Below are 19,224 nucleotides of genomic sequence, written 5' to 3' on the forward strand. Positions count from 1 at the left end.
TGCCTTAAAGGGTTAATTCACCCACAAATTTAAATTCTGTCATTATTTACTCACCCTCATGTCGTTCTAAACATGTATGAGTTTCTTTGTTCTGTTGAACACAAAAGAAGATATTTTGAGGAATATTGGGGACCAGCAATTGTTTGGTTACCCATATTCTTTAAAATATCTTATTTTAGGGTTTACAGAACAAAATAAAAACGTACATAATTTCACAATCCCTTGACAGAATTTTCATTTTTGGGTGAACTTTTCCTTTAAATATACTGAAGGAAGTGAATATGTGGCTTTGCAAGCGATGGGTTTAGTCTTGTGAACAGCAAATTTTGAAAACAAAATCTAAAACAAAATAAAGTTTTGAAACCAATTTTTTTTATTATTGAGATTTGACCTATACTTTGAAATGGTCTGATTGCTGTTAATTTAAGATAAACTTCACCCTCTATGGTTACTGTTGCTAACTCCGACAAGCTTCACAGAACATCCCATAGGAATGAACTGGATATTTTGGATTGAAGAAAAGTAGATTTTTGTTTGTATGTGGTCAATTATAGTTCTTTGATCAGCAATTGAATGGTTCCGGAACCGGCCAAGAAAAATTGCAATCAGTGCATCTCTAGTTAAGTGGACTAAATGATTGAAGTCCTGTATACATCACCAGAGAGAAGTCTTTCATTTCACCACGTAAAATCGAGTTATGACATATTGATTAAAAGTGACAAGGTCAAAAAATAAAAAATCAATCATGCACAAAATAATCGTTTACAATAAGATTAATAACATGAATTTAGAACATTTTGTGAATTATTATTTCATGCCGACTTGAAACCACGGTGTGAATTTCTCCAAGATTTATTTGTCTCTTATATGCTCTCTGGGTACATTGTCACTATTATAAGAAACCCTGCAACAATGTTTTAGCCATTTAGTTATTTTTGGATGTTTTCCATTTTAAAATGCTTTTAGAACTATCCAGAAACAAGGGTTCTCCATAGACTTATATTAGAAAAGAGCAAAAGCTTGTCTTGTCAGTAACGTTTTTAAGGCAATGTTTCGCGAAGGATCTGTTGTAAATTAAATGTAAACTCATCTCAGAATAATGAAATTAAGCCTAATCATGCGATCTCAGCCTAGTTTTAGAAAGCTGTATCTGTTTTGTTTTTAAGTCATTGTGTCTTGTGTCATTGATGTCCCTTTGTGATATTCTTGAATTTGATTTTTCTATGGTTTTGTTTGTTTTTTATTCTCAGTGTAAGAAGACGCACATTCCTTACCGAGATAGCAAGCTGACACGGCTCCTCAAAGACTCTCTGGGTGGAAACTGCAGAACTGTGATGATCGCGAACGTCAGCCCATCCTCGCTCTCCTATGAAGATACACACAACACTCTCAAATATGCCAACCGCGCCAAGGAAATCAAATCCACTGTAAGTCCTACACATACACGCACCGCTTCAGCAGTCCCTCAACCAACAAACCCACAAGTTCACCACCAACAAAGATTGTATCAAAGTGTGATTATAATATAAATCGTATTTCTGATTCTCTCTCACTGTTTTTCAGCTGAGGAGTAACGTGATGAGCTTGGACAGTCACATTGGACAGTATGCCATCATCTGTGAAAAGCAGAAAGCAGAGGTAAAAAAAATAAGACTTGGTGAATCTTAATCACGTCTTAATGTGGAATTATTTACTTTGTAAATCTGGTTTGCTTCTCTTGTTAGGTGAATGCACATGAGACTAGCTTGCCTAATGAGTGTGTGTGTGTGTGTGCTTGCAGATTGTCATGCTGAAACAGAAACTCAAAGAGTATGAAGAGCGGAAGGTGGAGGTTTCTGCCTTTAATCCAATCCCCATCCAGAGGAGAGCAGAATTTGAGAAGTAAGCACTTGTGTGTGTGCACGTGTTGTATGAGTTCAGTCCATAAGTGTGCACTCATGCGACACAGCAAACTCTATTTGCAGGCATCAGCATGCAGCTTGAGACCTGTGTTTCTGTTTGTTTAGATGTTGTTTATTTTATGCCATGTGTGATGTGCAGCTCTTTAACGCTGTCCTTTGAAACTTTGAATACGTCTCAATTATTCATAAGTAAGAGTACACAGGACAAAGCCAGACACCATCGCAGGTGGAGGTCTTCTTACATCTGCATTTTTCATCAGGGCCAGCAGAGAGTGGAGACTTGTGCTTTGTGTTTTCCTCTTTAATTTTTCACATTAGTTTTTTTTTTCTCCTTTTTTAAGTTGTTTGTTTTGGAAAGAAAATGTATCACGGTTTTGCGATAGATCCCGCCACCCCACCCCTCTGCGTGTGTGTGTGTGTGGTTCTCATCAGCAAAAACCGCAGCAGCATCCGTAGATGGGAGGGAGAAAATGAAGGAAAGGCGGAGGGAGGAGAGATAGAGGGAAATAGCAAGGGTGGGAGGGATAGAGAGGGGGGGGGGGGGGGTGGAGGGGGAAAAGCTGAATGAGTCTCACTCCTACGTGTTTCATTCACCGGCATCAGAATTCACAACTTGCCGAGGGAGAGAGGTGTTTAGCGGCAAGGAGGGGCGGTGTGCTCCTGTCCGCATTAATAATGCAGGAGTCTGGCAGTGTCGGCACGCTGCACCAACATTATGGCCCCAAATACAGCATCTGCACTCTCTCACAAATTTTTATTTATTTTAATCAAAACTAATACCGCCCACACACAGTTCAGGTGAGATCTCAACGCTTTCATTGAGGTGCCGTATACTGTGTTGCAAAAGGCTGTGTGGAGTATTGAAGGCTCTCAGTGGAGAATGTGTTTGAATGAGAGCATGATGGCCTTTAGCGCTAGCCTGTATTAAACAGAAGAGTAAAGGATGCCGTGAGGTGAGATATCTTCTCAGTTATTATTGGATGCACTCATGGCCAACTGTTCGTGTGTTTCATGTTTTTCTACTGGTCAAAAGTTTGGGGTCAGTAAGATTTTTAAATGTTTTTTTCCCCTGAAAACATATTTTTCATGCAATATATTATATTATTATTTATGCAATCACCACACTTGGTGGATAAAGCATTTTATACTTTATAGCAAACAAACAAATCACAGATATGACACAAAAAAAAAGTTTTGTTCAATAGCATGTTCAAGTGCTTACTCACCTTAATGAGCTGTTGGACTTGTTTAATTGAAGTAACATGAATAATAAAAAATGTAAGTGAATTTGTTTGAGGTATGTTTCATGAAGCCAGAATGTTTTCATGACTCCTTAAACAAGGAGTTTCAACTTTGGCAAAGAAGTTGGTTGTTCCCGCTTCCTTGTCAGCTGTGTTTCTAAAATGTGGTGCAAGTATAAACTTGTATAAAGTTATAAAAGGAATAGGAAAATATACGGACAGACCAAGGAAGACGTCAAAGTGCCAGAATAGAAAACTCAAAGCAATGTGCCTTGAAAATAGAAAATGCACAAAACAAATGGAGAAAAAAGGGTGTCAAACAGGAGTCAATATTTGCAACGATGGAGTGTAGATGATTGGATGAAAGTGATAATCAGTGATGAATCACGAATCTGCAGTGACCAAGGAGATAATTTATAACTTTTGTCTGGTGCTGCTCTAATGAAACCGAGATGACTGCCTCAAGAAAACACACATTTCCCAATGCATTTATGATATGAGTTGCATGTCAGGTAAAGGACCAGGGCAAATGGCAATCAGTACCTTTAACAGTCAATGCACAGGTGTGACACCATCGATAGAAAATAGGTTTGGTGATGATGATGATGAAGTCATTTTTCTGATGATAATGCATCTTGCCACAGAGCAAAGAGCGTTAAAGTTTTTTTCTTCAGGAAAGGCATATCAACTCAATGACATGGCCAGCAAACACTGCAAATCTCAATCCAATTGAAATTTAGGGTGGAAATTTAAAAACAAATGGTCCAAGATAAGGCTCAATCCTGCAAAGCTGATATGCCAACCGTTCTTTGAAAAAGTTGGAACCAGCTTAATGGTGAAGTCCATGCCTCAAAGCTGATGATTCCATTTTTTTTCCCTCAACATTGAGTGATTCCATACTTTTTCCCTCCATTTCATCTGGAAAAAGGCATGCCATTAATAAAAAATGTATATGAAGTTGTTTGATGTACGTTTCATGAAGCAAGAAATTGAAAAAATAAATGGTCATATCTATGATTTGTTTGTTTGCTATAAAATAAAAAAAGCTGGATGAACAACATCCTAAGTGTGGTGATTCCATAATTTTCCAAAAAGGTGTATGCATTTAAAGCTGTATTTATTTGATTAAAAATACAGGAAAACAGTAATATTGCGAAATGCTATAATTTAAAAGAACTGTTTTCTATTTTCAGCAGTCATTATGCCAGTCTTCAGTATCACATGATACTTCAGAAATTCTAATATGCTTATTTAGTGCTCAGTCATTTTTGTTTTTTTAATCAATGTTGAAAATTTATGTGGCACTTAATATTATTATTATTTTTCTATCTCTCTCTTTGTATCAATCCTTATTGTCACATTTGATCCATTTAAAGCACTCTTGCTGAATAAAAGTATTAATTAAAAAATATATATATATTCCTACTGACCCCAAGTTTTTGAATGACGGTGTACTGAGGAACTAAATCAGAAAATAATGGAGTGCCATCATTGTTTTATTGTGGCCTGCTGAATGTTTTGTTTAACAATGTTGTTGACTTTTCCACAGGCTATTATGTCAACTGCTGATCTTTTTATTGTAAATGTATTACTATGCACACATTCGTCTGATTTTTAGTCAACATTATTTTCTGATAACCAGCAGCAGATGCTGTTTTGCACTAGTTTATTTAAACCACAATATTCCATTAATTTTATTTTAAGCTGCTTTTTGTATTTTAGTTTTTTTTCTGGCTCTTTATTGGCGTTTATCACTCTGCCGCAGTTCCAAAAAAATGTTTTATCATTATTTAATTTATATATACTGTACAGAGGATAGGAAATCATGGTGACATGCCGCTTTTGTGTGTTGGAATATATGCATTAGCCACCAGGAAACTTTTCCTACACAGAACGTATACAGCCAGTATAGGTGACTGTGTCTAATGTCTGTGTGCTTTTTGTGTTTGCGCAGGGTGTCTGAGACCCTGCGAAGTGTGTTTGCAGCACGTCTGCAGGTCCGTAAAGAGCATCTGGACATGGAGAAGCAGCTGAATGAAAGCAGGTTGACTATGAGACACAGGGAGTTGTGGCATCAGCAGAGCCTGATCTTCTTTCCTGACAACAGGGCCGAAAGGGTAACAACACTGATTCACACACATAAACGGTTGTTTAAAACTCAAGCAGCGGAATGGCTAGATACACTACCTTCCCTTAAGACATTGATAATAGCCAGAAAGGCTCCTTTAACCTCAAACCAGTATGTTAGAATGATTTCTGAAGGATCATGTGACACTGAAGACTGGAGAGGGTGCTGAAAATTCAACTTTGAAATCACAGGAATAAATGACTTTTAAAACAGATATTTTAAGTGATATTAAAATTTCACAATATTACTGTTTTGATTCTATTTAATTAAATAAATGCAGCCTTTGTGAGCATAAGAGACTTCTTTCAAAAACATTTAAAAAATCTTACTGACCCTTAACGTTTTGAAAACTTAAAATTACCTTGATTCTCGGTTTCAAAAACATTTAGCCCTGGAAAAGTAATTTAAAAATTTCAAAACCTAAAAATGTTCTTTCTTTATTATTTTCAAATCATAGAAATGTTTGTAGTGGAAATATAATTTTCTAATTGTTTAAAATGGCAAGAAATGGCTGTATATAGATTTTTTTTTTTTAGAAATCCTTATCCAGTAATCATGAAGATTCTTAGAAATTATTTGTTCAGTATGTGTGTGAACTCTGTTTTAGTCATTTGTTTGTTTGTTTTAGGCCACCTGTAAATATGAGCGTAAACTGGCCTCCTTGAAGTCTCACCAGGAGCACTTGCAGAAACGCTTGTTGGAGAGTGAAAAGCACTTCCAGGAGAACGAGGGATGGCTTCACCGCATCGAAAATGAGATGAAGCTGCTCGGACATGAAGGTCACACTCCAGAGGTCAGGGCTGGGTCACTTTTACTTCAGATTAGAGCTGCATGGGCGATATACATGCTGTTGTAGAAATGTCAACCAGTAGAGGCCAACCAGAAAAGTAGCATACACTTCACACATGAGTGATGTGTTTTTTTTTTTAGAATACAGTGTCATGCACAAACTGCTGCAAAATACACGAACACAATCATCAAACACGATCATCAAACACGTCCGTCTAGCCCGTGTTTACAAAGAAACATAATGGAAAAGCGGCTCAGTGGATTGTCAAAAGGCCTTCTGTGGGAATGACCCCTGACTAGATTGATTTATGTTTTAGCTTAGTTAAGTTGGCTTGGAAGAGCCAACATACTGATATTGTACTTAAGATTATTATCATTATTAGACTAAATTTCTCCACACTCCTCCTCCTAAACTGTTCAAGCTACATCCACCAAACTCGAGTTTACGGTTTTCCTAAAATTGCTGACCAAAACTCGGAAAAATCCTATAGACTTTCATTGTGGAATGTTCAAATTGAGCCAAGACTATTCAAACTTCAACTGTCTAAATTTAAATTTTGACAGTTGGAAAGGCCCATTAGCTGCCGTTCTATCTAATATTTCTAAACTAAAAACCTTCAAACTTTTAAAACTTCTTCAAACTTTGGTACAAACTATCTTTATTTATTTCTGACTTCTATCTATCTATCTATCTATCTGACTATTTTTATCTGTCTATTTAACTAATCATTATTTCGAACTAGTCTTCCCTTCTTTCTTTCTCTCTCTTTTTCTTTCTTTCTTTCCCTTTCTTTCTTTCTCTCTCTTTTCTTTCTTTCTTTCCCTTTCTTTCTCTCTCTTTTTCTTTCTTTCATTCTAACTCCAAACTAAATACAATTTTTGACAGTTGAGGCTCATTAGACTCAATTAGCTGCCGTTCTAATATTTCTAAACTGAAAACCTTCAAACTTTTAAAACTTCTTCAATCTTTCTTTCTAATCTATCTAACTTTGTCTCTTTCTAACTAATAATTAATCTTTCTTTTGAACTAATCTTTCATTTTTTTCTAACCTATCTACCGTAATCTCAAACTACTTTAAACTTCTTCAAACTTCCTAGTCCGGCTTTCTCAAGCCAACTTAAAGTTTGTCTCGACAAACTTTTTAATCTAGTTTTGTAATATGAATCTGCTTGTGCATTGATGGAGATTTGTTATGAATTATCTTACCTTCAGAAGGTTTCTTTCCAGTTTTAAAAAAGTAAATCAAATGAGTTATGCCTCTCTTTAATCTTTATCAAATCTCTAGACTCTTGAAAAATAGACATTTACTTCATGTTTATGTAATATTAAAGCCATTTTGGGTTTGAATTTGCAGCAAAAAATAGCTGTATCATATATTGTGATATAAGAATTTGTCATACCGCCTACTCCTGCAACAGATATGTTGTTTTTTTTTGTCCTTCAGCTTGCTGTGATATTTCTTTGAGGGCTCATTTCAGCCTCAGACTGGACAGCCTTGGTCTGTTATCCATTTGGAAATGCCATTATTGAATGTTTTCATGTTTTCTACCTGAGCAGTGAAGCTCTAGGGTGCCAGTCTGCAGTGTTGTGATGTCTGAGGCAGACATACTCCTCTGAGGCCCTGTATAGCACTGCTCTTCTGAAGCACTTCTTTGAGCTCATCAGACAGCCAACTGCACTTAAAGAGGTTTAGAAGACATGGCATAAATTGTATCTCTATATCTTCATGTACCTGAGCAGGTCGCATTCTTCTGAAACAATTGAAATTTTTTGCGGCAATGCACATTGTTAATCTGTCTGCATGTAGGAGGCAGACATTCATCAACAGACTATAAAAAATCGCCATTGGTTTTATTGGACAAGCGTAGAATATTGTGTAATCTTTGTTTTCTCCCTTATTTGTGGCCCTTTGATAGGCACTGTGACCATCGCTGTGTCTCTTTCACCCCTCTTTTAGCTCTTCTCTCTGTTTCCCCACCAGAGGATGTCTTAATAAAAGAAAAATCAATGCTTTTCCTTTATCACTCCCTACAGCTGCTTACCTAAATCCACACCTCTTTTCTCGCTCTCTTTTTGCTCTCCTGTTTTTTCTTTTTTTTCTTTTCCTGGAAGTAGAACGGAGTAGTGACGCACCCGCCCGTCAAATGTTCTGTGCTCTGCTGTTTTGCGTTTTCTTGCGTCAGAGGGGGGTAGAAGACTCCTCAGAAGGTGCATTTTCAGTGAGACAGAAAGAAAACAAGGAGCTAGACTAAAAAACAACATCTAAGCCGTTTCATCATTTTTGTAGTGTCTTGCCTTTGTTGTTTTTCTCATTATAGCGCATAGATGAGGTGGTTTAATCTTGTCGTTCTCTTCGCCCAGAAAGCCACGAGAGTCCCACTCCTGAGCTTGACATTCTATTAAAATTTGTCATCTAATATATATATATATAATTTGCATTGACAATGTAAAATTGCATTGTAAATATGAATTTAATGCATGGTTTTTGGCCATTTCTTAAATAGCTTGTCATTGCCTTAAAGGGATACTTCAAGATTTGGCATTAAGCTTTGTATCAGTAGAAAACCTGTAGTAATTTCGAATTACCGTGCTTCCCTCTCTCATATCCCCCTGAGACGAGAGATTGATGTATTTTTTGTATGTAAAAAATCCTCCGATGACGCAAAAATCGTCATTTTGCGTCATCGGATGCTTTTTTGGCCAGAGGCTAAAAAACTACAGCCAGTAGAAGGCACTAGATCCGCATGTTTTCAGCCCGCCCAAAGAGGGAGGGATCTCACTCACAGAATGTACAAATAGTCTCAGCCATCTTTTATTTGGAAGCTAAGCTAACAGGTTCTTATTCTGTGGAGAAAGCGGAGTAGTAGGGGTTACCATCCTCTTTTTCGGCTTTTGCTTTCTATAGTCGCTTTTCCTTATTTTCAGGCATGAAAACTCCTCACCTTTCGGCGAAATTCGCCGTTTTAAAACCTAAAAGGGTCACCTACGTGATTTGTGCAGATCCGATGAGAAAATATTTTAGGGGGGGGGGGGGGGGGGGGGGTGTTCGAGGTCGAGGCCAGCATTTATCCCCTATAAAGTTACCATAAACTTTACAAAACTATAAGCTTTAAAAAACAATCATCATTCCGAATGCCGAAACATGACAGCCAATACGAGTCAGAGTAACGTTAGGGCAGAAATGTTTTCAAAGTCTTTTACACCGCGAGTCTGAGAACTGGACACACTGCCGAACAAAGAACCGCACGTCGGAAAGCAAGCCTGAGGTAAGTTAGCTTACAATGTTAACTGTCCTGTCAGATACAGACAGCGATGTTGCCAATGTCATTATTTTTTATTTTGACATAGAAGTGGGCGAGATAATATCGCGAGTGGGCGCGGGCGCCGTGAGCGCTGAGCGAGCAGGAACAAGTATTCATTGCGCGGCTCGCGAGCCTCATGCGGCTCGCCAAGCTTTAATTTGTGGCTCGCAGTTGCATGGCGGTAAATAATACGGTGATATGATAATGCATTCACTATAGATATTTTATAAAAACATAACAAGTAGGGCTTTAACATAACCCGTTAAAAACTCAAAGTGTCAGCTCTATTACAAATTATTTCGATCGGATTGAAAGGGGTGGTTTATCGAGAGAACGTGAAAAAACTTGATCGATTGAAAACCGAAACTGAAAGGACGACGTATGACGCGCTGAACAAGCTGTTCTCCTGATTAATAAAGTGTCATATAAATGAATATCCTTTCATTCTATAATTCTCCTTTCACTCAGCATCTGTGAAGTGAAGCAGGACAACGGCTCACCAGTGCTTGTTTCAGATTATCATACAGACGACTGGTTTGGGGCATTTTTGGGATAAATAGTAGTAGTAAATAGTTTTTTTTCTCTGAGACCCGATGAAATACGTAGATCAGCGGCCCATTGGTTCTTTTCTTGATTGACACTGGGCTAGCCCAATCACATCTTTAATGTGAAGTATAGAAATATACTCTTTCAAGTATAGAAATTAGTACAAAACTAATTATGAAAGTTTCCTTTATTTTTCAGTGCATTTGTTTTACAATAGGCTATATGGCTATTACTATCATGGGATTAATATTATAACTATTATTGTAGTAGTAATGTAGACAGACACTGTAACTAAAAGAGTTTTGAAATTTTCTTTGTTTAATTTGCACCAGATTGATGAATTTCACATTAAAAAGCACAAAATTTTCTTACGGGGGACCATGCCCCCGAACCCCCCTAGAGTGGCAGAGGACCACTCATCACAGTGATCCAAAAATCCTGTGAGAAACACTGGTAGCCTACTACAATGCCAATGCAGATTACAAGTTGTTTTTTTTGTTGTTGTTGTTTCATTTTTTTTTGGGGGGGGGGGGGGGGGGGGGGATATGCCGCATCCTTCTCACCTTTTTTACCCCTGACCTGTTTTCATGCCTGTATTTTACATGCACACCTTTTGTTTCAATCTAACTACATTCAGATTCACCAATCGGAATGAATTCAGTGTTTACATGAACGCTAAACAAGTGATGGGTTGATGTGCGTTTTAACATTGCTAAGAAAATTCCCGCTCCTCCGTGAGAGATACAAGACCAGTGCGTCTAACAGGTGCCACTCATCAGTAATCACGCCACCGGCCTCGCGTCGTTCTCCCGCGGCCGTCAGTCTCGTCCTGCTCGCCACAGTAAACCCAATGAATGGCTACTGTAGAACGCAAAAGCCGAATCCCGGACATGTTTGGTGATCTCGAAATCCCGGGCAGACTTGTCACGGAGACTCACTAGTAGCCTAGCCTTGTTGTTTAACTGTTACTGCGCTCTTACCGGTAGGCGTGGCTTGGGAGTGGCCTCGTAGGGCAGCGAAGCAAGTGAATTCTGGGAGTTGTTGTTTTCATCCACATGAATACAGGCTCCAAATTAAAAAATAATTTCACATTTCTACTACATAAATGACCCATTTTAAATACACATTCATCTTTCCAGAGGTGAAGTATCCCTTTAAATAGCATAACTTAAATAGACTCCCTCTCCTCTCCCCCCCCCCCCCCCCCCCCCCTTCACTTGTTTTTAAAGAAAATAAGTTTAAACTTAAGTCTCATAAAAGACAAAAATTAGTTGTTATTTTACAAATTGTTAATTCATAACTCTGCTTAAAGTTGTTGGCATCAATCAGTTTAAGTTTATCATTTAGAAAAAATGATGGATGTCAGTAAAAAAAACTAATCAATATTTGCTGAAAACAGTATTTTAATATTATAAAACAATTATAATATTTATAAAGACGAGTTGGACAAAAGCATAGTATTATAGTTTTTTTTTCATATTGTAAAACATAAGCCTATGATTTTACTTTAGTTGCTTAATTTAACATGTTAATTCTACATGCCTTATTAAAATGTTTAGTAAAAAGATGAATACAAATATTGCTATTTATTTCTGTGTACTGTTATATTGGTATATGTCAAAATTATCAAAAATAATTTTTCCTTGTTTTTTAAGTAGGCTAGATTGCTTTTTTTTTTTTTTTTTTTTTTTTCCTTTGTTCAGAATGAGATCTAATGTTATAGATCTAATGTAGCCCACCAGTTTGTGGTATTGAAATCACGATGTTAAATGATTTTGGTGTACTCTTGCCCAATTCATTTCAAGGGACTAGAAAGGAGCTTCTGAGGTTGCAGTAAGGATTGTTGCGTTTTTCTTTGTTAAGATGTGTTTTTGCATACAGGAGCTGAAAAAAGAACTGCAGTGCCATCAGCTGCAGCTGCAGATCTCTGACCTTCAGCAACACATCAAGCACACAGGCCACCTCATCAGTGTTCAAGACCAGGAAAACACGCACACGCACAAGTATGAGTCAGTCAACACTCATAGAGGTTATGCACCAGGTTTCATGATTTTGAACTTAGTCACCCTGCATCTGAGTGTGTTTGTGGGAATGTTCTTTGTAGAAAGTTCTTTGTGTTCAGATTAATTTGAAATTTGCAATGTAAATGCCTCCATCTGTATCATTCAATTATATCACACTTGCTCTCCACCTGTCCTGTCAGGTTGGTGAACGCCCTGCTGTCCACCTGCCGTCGACAGCACCTGGCGTTGAAGGCCGCTAGCATTGCCACAGATGACGCTGAGTGGGAGGAGCTAGAGCGCCTGGTCCATAGGGAGAGAGGTGTGGTCTGGGCAGACCAGGAGAAAGCAGAGGAGAGGGATGATGGTGGCACAGAAAGCACTCATCTACAGCCCATCCTGTCTTTCTCACACCTCGTGTCTCAGCAGAACACGCCATGCAGTGAGTGAAATCTCTCATCATCGTACTTCAAACTGGTGTTATAAAGCTTTTCACCTAACAGCGAGTAAGCTAACCCACAATGTCTGACTTAAAAGTACACTACTGTTCAGAAATTAACTTTCATTCAGAAAGGATGCATTAAACAGTAAATATGCTGATCTTTTGAACTTTCTATTTATCAAAGAATCCTGAAAAAATTGATTACCGTTTCCACAAAAATATATAAAAATATAATAAAATTTTAATAATATAAAATTTGGAATATTTCACAATATTTGTTTTTACTGTATAAGCAAAAGAGACTAAAAAACATTGAACCCAATTCAAAAAGAGACCCCAAACTCTGCAACTGCAGTGCAAAATGTGCCATTTCAATAACATTTAGTTGATGCAGACAATCATAATGAGCATTAGCATTCTTTTTAGCAGATTAACACCAGGACTGTAACCATCAGGCCAAACTACAGATTTGTTGTGTGTCTGTGTTTTTTATTTTTATTTTATTATGTTGATTTATTTCTATATCTTTGTTTCTTTTTTTTCTTACAAAACAATTACCTCTGTGTGACAAAAATGAGATCTTGTTTAAAATGCTATTTATCTCTCCTGTTTTGTGGTAATGTCCTCAGTTGAGGATGTAAGGAAATAATCCACAAGGATAATGTCAGCAAACTTCCTGTTTCCAAGAGGAGCCATCTCATTTGTGTCATACAGCCGCCTCATAGCGATCTCATTTTATGTCTGCTTTGTGATTTACTGTTTTCCGTGTCGGTGTAATGTGATCTGCATTGTGTGAACGTTGACAGATGTATGCGTCTTGATTTAAGATGTGTTTAGTTCCTGTGTGATGTATATGCTGGATTGGATGGAAAGGACCAGCTCAAATGAATAACAATGCATTCTCTTCACTCAGGCTCAGAGAAACACGCACGCCGAACCTCACAGCGTCTCAGACCAACACACTCATCTCAAGGTAAACTCATCTCTGTCTCCGCCATTTTTCTCCATGGTCTGCTTCAACATACTCTGCTTAAGACATCAATCCAGCTGCCCCAATCTTTCACATTGCTCATACTGACAGCACAATTTTTAAGGCTTTGAGGTTTTGCAAACTAGCTTTGTTTAAAATAGTCCCCTTTTATTATGTTGATTCTTTATAATTTTCCATGTAAGCATTAAAATAAAATAGTGCTTTACTAATAGCCAAATCCATATCAGTGTCAGTTTTACAATGATAATTATGCAAATTATTTTATTTTAGCTTGGGAACAGACAGAGTTGCTTGACATTCTCCATACTCACACAATGAAATACAAAAACAATCTTTTAGGGGTGGGAAATTGGGGGGTGGGAGAAAGGGGAAAAGGAATAGAGGAAAGCTTTGGGAAATAGGAGTGGTGAGTTATTGCTCAGTAAATGGAGAGTAATGATATTTGCTGCAGAACAGGTGTTCCTCATTTGATTGAGACACGCTGTGGGAAATACACACATTTCAGGAAAATACAGAGACCTGCAAGAAAGAAAAAGAGGGAAGTGGGGGAAAACAGACGGATACTGTTAAGAATTATGTTTAGATAAAATATCGTAAACTTCTGCATTGATAGTATTTGGAATATTTTGCATTGTCGAACATTATATTTATTAGAAACAAATTTCCTATGTCTATAATTATTCATCTTTGACAAGGAGATTGGGGTGTTTGTTTATTTTTTACCCGCAACCCCCCTTCTCCCCCTCCCCGTCCAATGGTTGTTTAAATTTGAATGATTAATTTCAAACACCATATGGGATTTGACCAGGTCAGGACAGTATAAAAAGTTCATTTTCAGTGGAAGGAAATGGAGCTTTTTGAAAATGATGAATAATGATTTGTTTGCTGCCTCAAAAGAAACGTAAAATATGATGCATATTTCAAGAAAAAAAATGGTGTGCAGGTTTTTATCAGTCCGCTGGGGAAAAAACTCGTTTACAAGTTCCCAGTCTGCTCCACTGAGCTATTCCAAGGACGAACTAGTCGCTGGCTCTGCAAGGTTTCATTTTCGGCACTTAGCAAATAAATGCAATATTCATGACCTCTACGTTCCTTTATTGTTCTAACCATGAAATAAAGCATTTATTCCCTTTAGACAGATTTTAGTTTAGACTACGTGTCCTACACAGGTTTTCCATTCATTTTTGTGTAACTGTTCTATCCTATTTTTGTGAATGTGATGCAACGTTTTCAGATTGGCATCCAAATACATTTGCTGCTGTTTTAAAAAGAGATGCTTATTTTCAAGGTTCACACTTATGTGAACAAGTTCTTCTGGCATTCATGCAGCAGGAAATAAAAGCTGTGTTCAGTTAGTCCTGCTCTGCGTTCCCTTCTTTAAAGACAATAGAGATGGAGCCCTGTCTGCAGGAACTGAAAGAGATACAGAGATTCAAAGAGAGGGTTATGAATGAACCTCCGCCCCACCCCCACCATCGACGTGCTTCATGACGATACTGTCTCTGCACTCGTGCTCAAGTGCTCGGTGGAGAGAGGGAGCGAGAGCGTGAAAGGGTGGAAAATAGTGATGGAATAGAGGACAGAAGCAGGAGGGGTCACGTGTCAACGCGCACGAGACTGCCGCCCCTGCCTCTCAGACTTTGCAGTCTGTTGTCGGTTTCTTTACGTTCTCCCTCCTCTCTTCACTCTTTTCTTTCATGTTTCTGTATGTTTTTATCTGTGTGCTCCTTATTTTTTAATCAATCAGTCTTTCCATCTCCATTGTCTGTCTCCTCACCTCGCCATCTACGTCTAGCCACTTTCAGTAGCGCCGACCCTCCGCCCTTCTGAATTTCATTCATAAAATCATTGCTCGGTGCAGGGAGGGGGGAGCTATTACATATAGTATGAAACGCGCCTGGATTGGGCGAGGACAATTCTGCAATAAAAAGAGAGCAAGCAATGAGAGAGCGAGAGCCAGGCGACCCTAATCCGCAGTGGCTTCCTCCAGAAATAGCGCTTCATGCATGTTTTAATCCCACCAGCCAAAAACACACCACCCAAAGCACTCTGCCACCAATTACTGATCGCACCTATTCCTCTGCCTCCGCTCTGGGCCATACATCACTGTCTGCCGCCCATCCTCTCCCATCCTTTTTTTCTTCTTTTTTTCTCTGCTTTGTCACCTGATCATCCCGTGCCTCTCAAATGAAGTTATATCGCCTGTGCGCTATAGCTGCTGGCTTCGAGAGGCCGTCAAAGCAAAGTGCGTTCAGTAAGAGTTTCAGAAGAGGCGTTTTTTTTAGTTCTCAAACTTTATTTTGCTAAAAAAGTGAGTCTAGTTAGTCATTAACAGGATGTCAGGTCCTCTCCCATGCAATCCAGATTTCTGAGAATCAGCACTGACTCAGAGAGAAGGAGAGATGGCTGTGTGTCAACAGTTTAACCAGCAGGAGCTCTGAAGCATTGCGATTGGTCAAGAACGCTTAAGATGCAGCCGCAGTGTCTTTCTCTCCCTCGCTTTTCTGCATCGTGTGAGTCAGTGTGCGGCCAGACTGCGACGTGCTCCGGCATACTCCACCACTCAATATCCAACGTCAGACCCCTCCAACAGCTTCCTGGAGCCTCCCTTGCCTTCCCTACCCACATACACCCACCGGCACACACATGCACATACTGTCTGTCTTGACTGAGTAAAAGAACCTGCTCTTTAACAACATACCGCTCTTGATGTGTTACAAACACACGAACTCTCGCTTGACAAGCGTGGATTAAATTATCACTGTTTTTTGAGGAAATAATGTTTGTGTATTTGTATCAGTCTTGTAAAATGATTGTGTGTGTGTGAGCTTTGTGTCCAGGAATGCGCCTTATAAGTCAGATTACTATAACTGAGTAATATTATAACATACCCAGTTACTTGTGTTGGTCAGGATTCATTCAAACATTATTGGCCCCAACACTTTTTACTATGACCAATTTTGTCCCCACCACTTTATGAAAAAAAATTGGTGACAGGGTGTATTTAATACAAAAAAGGAAACCGCTCAGATTTAGAATGCGAGTTTGTTGCATTACTGTTTGTAATATAGTGCTATAATTTATTCTCCTTCAAACTTTCACTTTGATAAAAATTGTGCATTTTTTTATCATTTGTGGTAAGTGACAACAGGTCTGCCTATCTATCTTTATTCAACTGCATATCTGTCTGTCTATCCTTCAGTTTATCTATATCTATCTATCTGTCTATCTCTCTCTCGATATTGATCTATCCATCCAACTGTATAACTATCTGTCTAACCTCTGTGTATCTCTATCTAACTACAGTATGTCTGTCTGTTCCCTCTAATTTTCTTTACACTTTTTTTTTCAAGTCTAAAAACATAAGTAAAAACAAAAAAATCCAAGGACTGACATTGGCAAATGTTGTAGTGAAGTTCATGTGTGTCAAATCAAACAAGTTTGAGCACTTCACTTGTTCGTTAAGAACAATCGTTACCTGTTTTTAAAATAGCAACTGTTTTAAACATTTCTGATAATGTTGTTGACAATTCAGCTTTGACTTAGAAATAATCATTATATCACATGGCCTTTTCCATTTGGTGATGTCTTCCAATAAAGCTGGTGAATTTTGTGCTTTCTTTCTCTTTCAGGCCCTCAGGAGGCAGAGGCTGAATGTCCTCCTAAAAAACCAATCAGGAGGAAGCTTTCTGTGTCTTCTGAGAACCCAGATGAGGCTGGGCCCATTCCTGCGCTGTCCCATTACCCTCCTGCCCTTCAGGAGGTCTTAAGGCAGGAGGGCATGTTCCTGCTGCAGTACACTCCTGAGGGGCAACCGCACGCCTCCAACACCTTTGATCCAAACTCCACTATCGACATCGGTCACAACGAGGACCCGTCGGGCAGTAATGCCACAGTCATCCTATCACCCGAGCCCCCTGGCCACACAACACTCCAGGCACTACGTGCTAACAACGGGAATGAGCCAGCTAAAAGGTACCACATACTGTCATTTGCATGGTTTAATAATGCGGATGTTAAAGTGAACTAGGTAGTTCTGTTTTGGCTGCCGTAAATGCGTTTCTCTCCAATTGGTTCCTAGGTTGCAGATCCCATCGTTATTGGACCTTCGACGATCCAAACCGTCCTACATGGCCATGACCTCAGCTGCTCAGGTCAAGCGCAAGTTCATCTGGTGCGTGTTTATTGTTGGAACTGTTCGCTACAGCCGTTTAAAATCTTGCTGCCTTGACATTTTGCACTCTTGGTGTTTTCCAAAATCTCACTTTGTGTCTGTTTGTACCAGTTCCAACCTTGGAAACGAAGAAAGTTCTCAGGCCGCAGAACCCAAGCGCATAAAGAGAGATCCCTGCAACCAGTCTAAACCACTGCGAATTCGACGTTTTGGAGGTTAGTATGCTATTCTAAATGCAGAAAAATAGTTAAAAGTTAATAGTTACCCTCTATGGGCTCTCCATTTGTATCTTGGAAGTGGAACATAAGTGTGTCTTATTATATTCCATTTATGAAGTCCTCACATAATCCATTATGTTTGGTAAAGTATTGTAATAGTGTAATGGGTGGGCCGGCTGACAGCTGTGAAAGAATGTCAGGCGCACAGCCAGGAGCGCACAATCTCCTCCTCCCACTCCCAATGGCTCTTGCGCTTTCTTTCTCCTTAGTAATATAATGCCATGATTTGGCTGAATTTACCCCAGTTTCATAAAGTAATAAGCCATTAGAGGCCGTGCATTGCAGTGATTTTTGCCACATTTTTGGGGAGCTGCTCCTATTAAATTAAATGACCAAGAAAATGACAAGAAAATAAGGCAAAATGCTAAGCCTTTCATTCGGTTAAAAATTAATTTAATTAATTACATATGCTGATTAAGCAAATTAAGGGAGTAAACAGTTGCTTTGTTTGTTAAACCACTGTTCAAAAGTTTGGAGACTCACCAAGGCTGCATTTATTTGATCAAAAATGCAGTAAAGCATATTGTGATATATTACAACTTCAAATAGTTTTTCTTTTTATAATCTTTATACTCTGTCTGTTCTCTTTCTCTGCATCTAGTATCTTCGGAGAATGAGCCAAGCCGAAGAGTAGTACGGAGTGTATCTGAGGGAAACCTCCATCAGCCTGACCAGCGGAAGTCCAAGTTGAGCTCAATGGGGCCCGCTGCACTCTTTAAAAAAGTCACCAAGAGGATGTGAGAGGTTTCCACTCGCTATTAAAGCCGCCGCTTTCTCATACACTGGCCTCACAGACTTCTTTCTCATTAGAGTTGATGTACAAAATATGTAAAAAGGGAATGTGTTTTTTAAAGTTTTTAGAGTTGGAGGAACAGGTATTTGTGCTTAATTATTTCTAGGAAACTGGATTTTTTTTGTTAATGTTTTAAGTATGTATGTGTGTAGAAAAGTTGTCCAGCCTAATATGAAGCACACATTAAAGTATTAATTGATGTTCGGGTCTTGTAAAGAAACCTGGTTTTATTTTGCCACTAAATTACTCACTAAATGTTCTCCCCTTTTTAAATGTTTTAATAAAAAAATGCTCCATTTAGAGGTCAACTGTGTTTCTATTTCGTGACTGATTAAAAATAAATCAATTAAGAAATATTCACAGTGTATTTTATTGAACTAAATTTTAAATTATTTGTTTTAATTCATTGTCATTATACCCACAAAGCCAGAAAATTCAGGAATAATGGACAATATTTGGAAATTCTCTAAACTAGCCAATCTTTTGGCCACCTGGTTACACTATTTGCTTTGTAATAGTTTTAAACTTACTTTGTAACAGTAATGTAGCTGTTGCTCTGACTGGTAACAACTCAAATTAAGAACAGGGGGGTTTTTTTATATTTCTAGGGAATTTACAACTATCGGTACTATAATTGA

The 19,224-nt window shown here is 38.4% G+C and overlaps 1 protein-coding gene across 3 annotated transcripts in view; it reads left to right on the forward strand.

Annotated features, from left to right (window-relative positions):
* Nucleotides 1–18,919, forward strand: part of kif18a (kinesin family member 18A) — a 39,043-nt gene extending 20,124 nt beyond the window's left edge. For all 3 annotated transcript variants that reach the window (XM_079604627.1, XM_079604626.1, XM_079604628.1), the window contains exons 7-18: nucleotides 1,251–1,427; nucleotides 1,564–1,638; nucleotides 1,781–1,881; nucleotides 5,097–5,259; nucleotides 5,899–6,063; nucleotides 11,790–11,911; nucleotides 12,112–12,350; nucleotides 13,264–13,323; nucleotides 16,974–17,316; nucleotides 17,423–17,515; nucleotides 17,627–17,730; nucleotides 18,395–18,919. In XM_079604627.1, the coding sequence (XP_079460753.1) occupies nucleotides 1,251–1,427; nucleotides 1,564–1,638; nucleotides 1,781–1,881; nucleotides 5,097–5,259; nucleotides 5,899–6,063; nucleotides 11,790–11,911; nucleotides 12,112–12,350; nucleotides 13,264–13,323; nucleotides 16,974–17,316; nucleotides 17,423–17,515; nucleotides 17,627–17,730; nucleotides 18,395–18,534 (1,782 nt within the window). In that variant the 3' untranslated portion in view covers nucleotides 18,535–18,919. The remainder of the gene's footprint in view (nucleotides 1–1,250; nucleotides 1,428–1,563; nucleotides 1,639–1,780; nucleotides 1,882–5,096; nucleotides 5,260–5,898; nucleotides 6,064–11,789; nucleotides 11,912–12,111; nucleotides 12,351–13,263; nucleotides 13,324–16,973; nucleotides 17,317–17,422; nucleotides 17,516–17,626; nucleotides 17,731–18,394) is intronic.
* The last annotated feature ends 305 nt before the right edge of the window (nucleotides 18,920–19,224 follow it).

The sequence above is a fragment of the Phoxinus phoxinus genome (assembly GCF_949152265.1).
Source record: "Phoxinus phoxinus genome assembly, chromosome: 2".
In the NCBI taxonomy this organism is placed as follows: domain Eukaryota; kingdom Metazoa; phylum Chordata; class Actinopteri; order Cypriniformes; family Leuciscidae; genus Phoxinus; species Phoxinus phoxinus.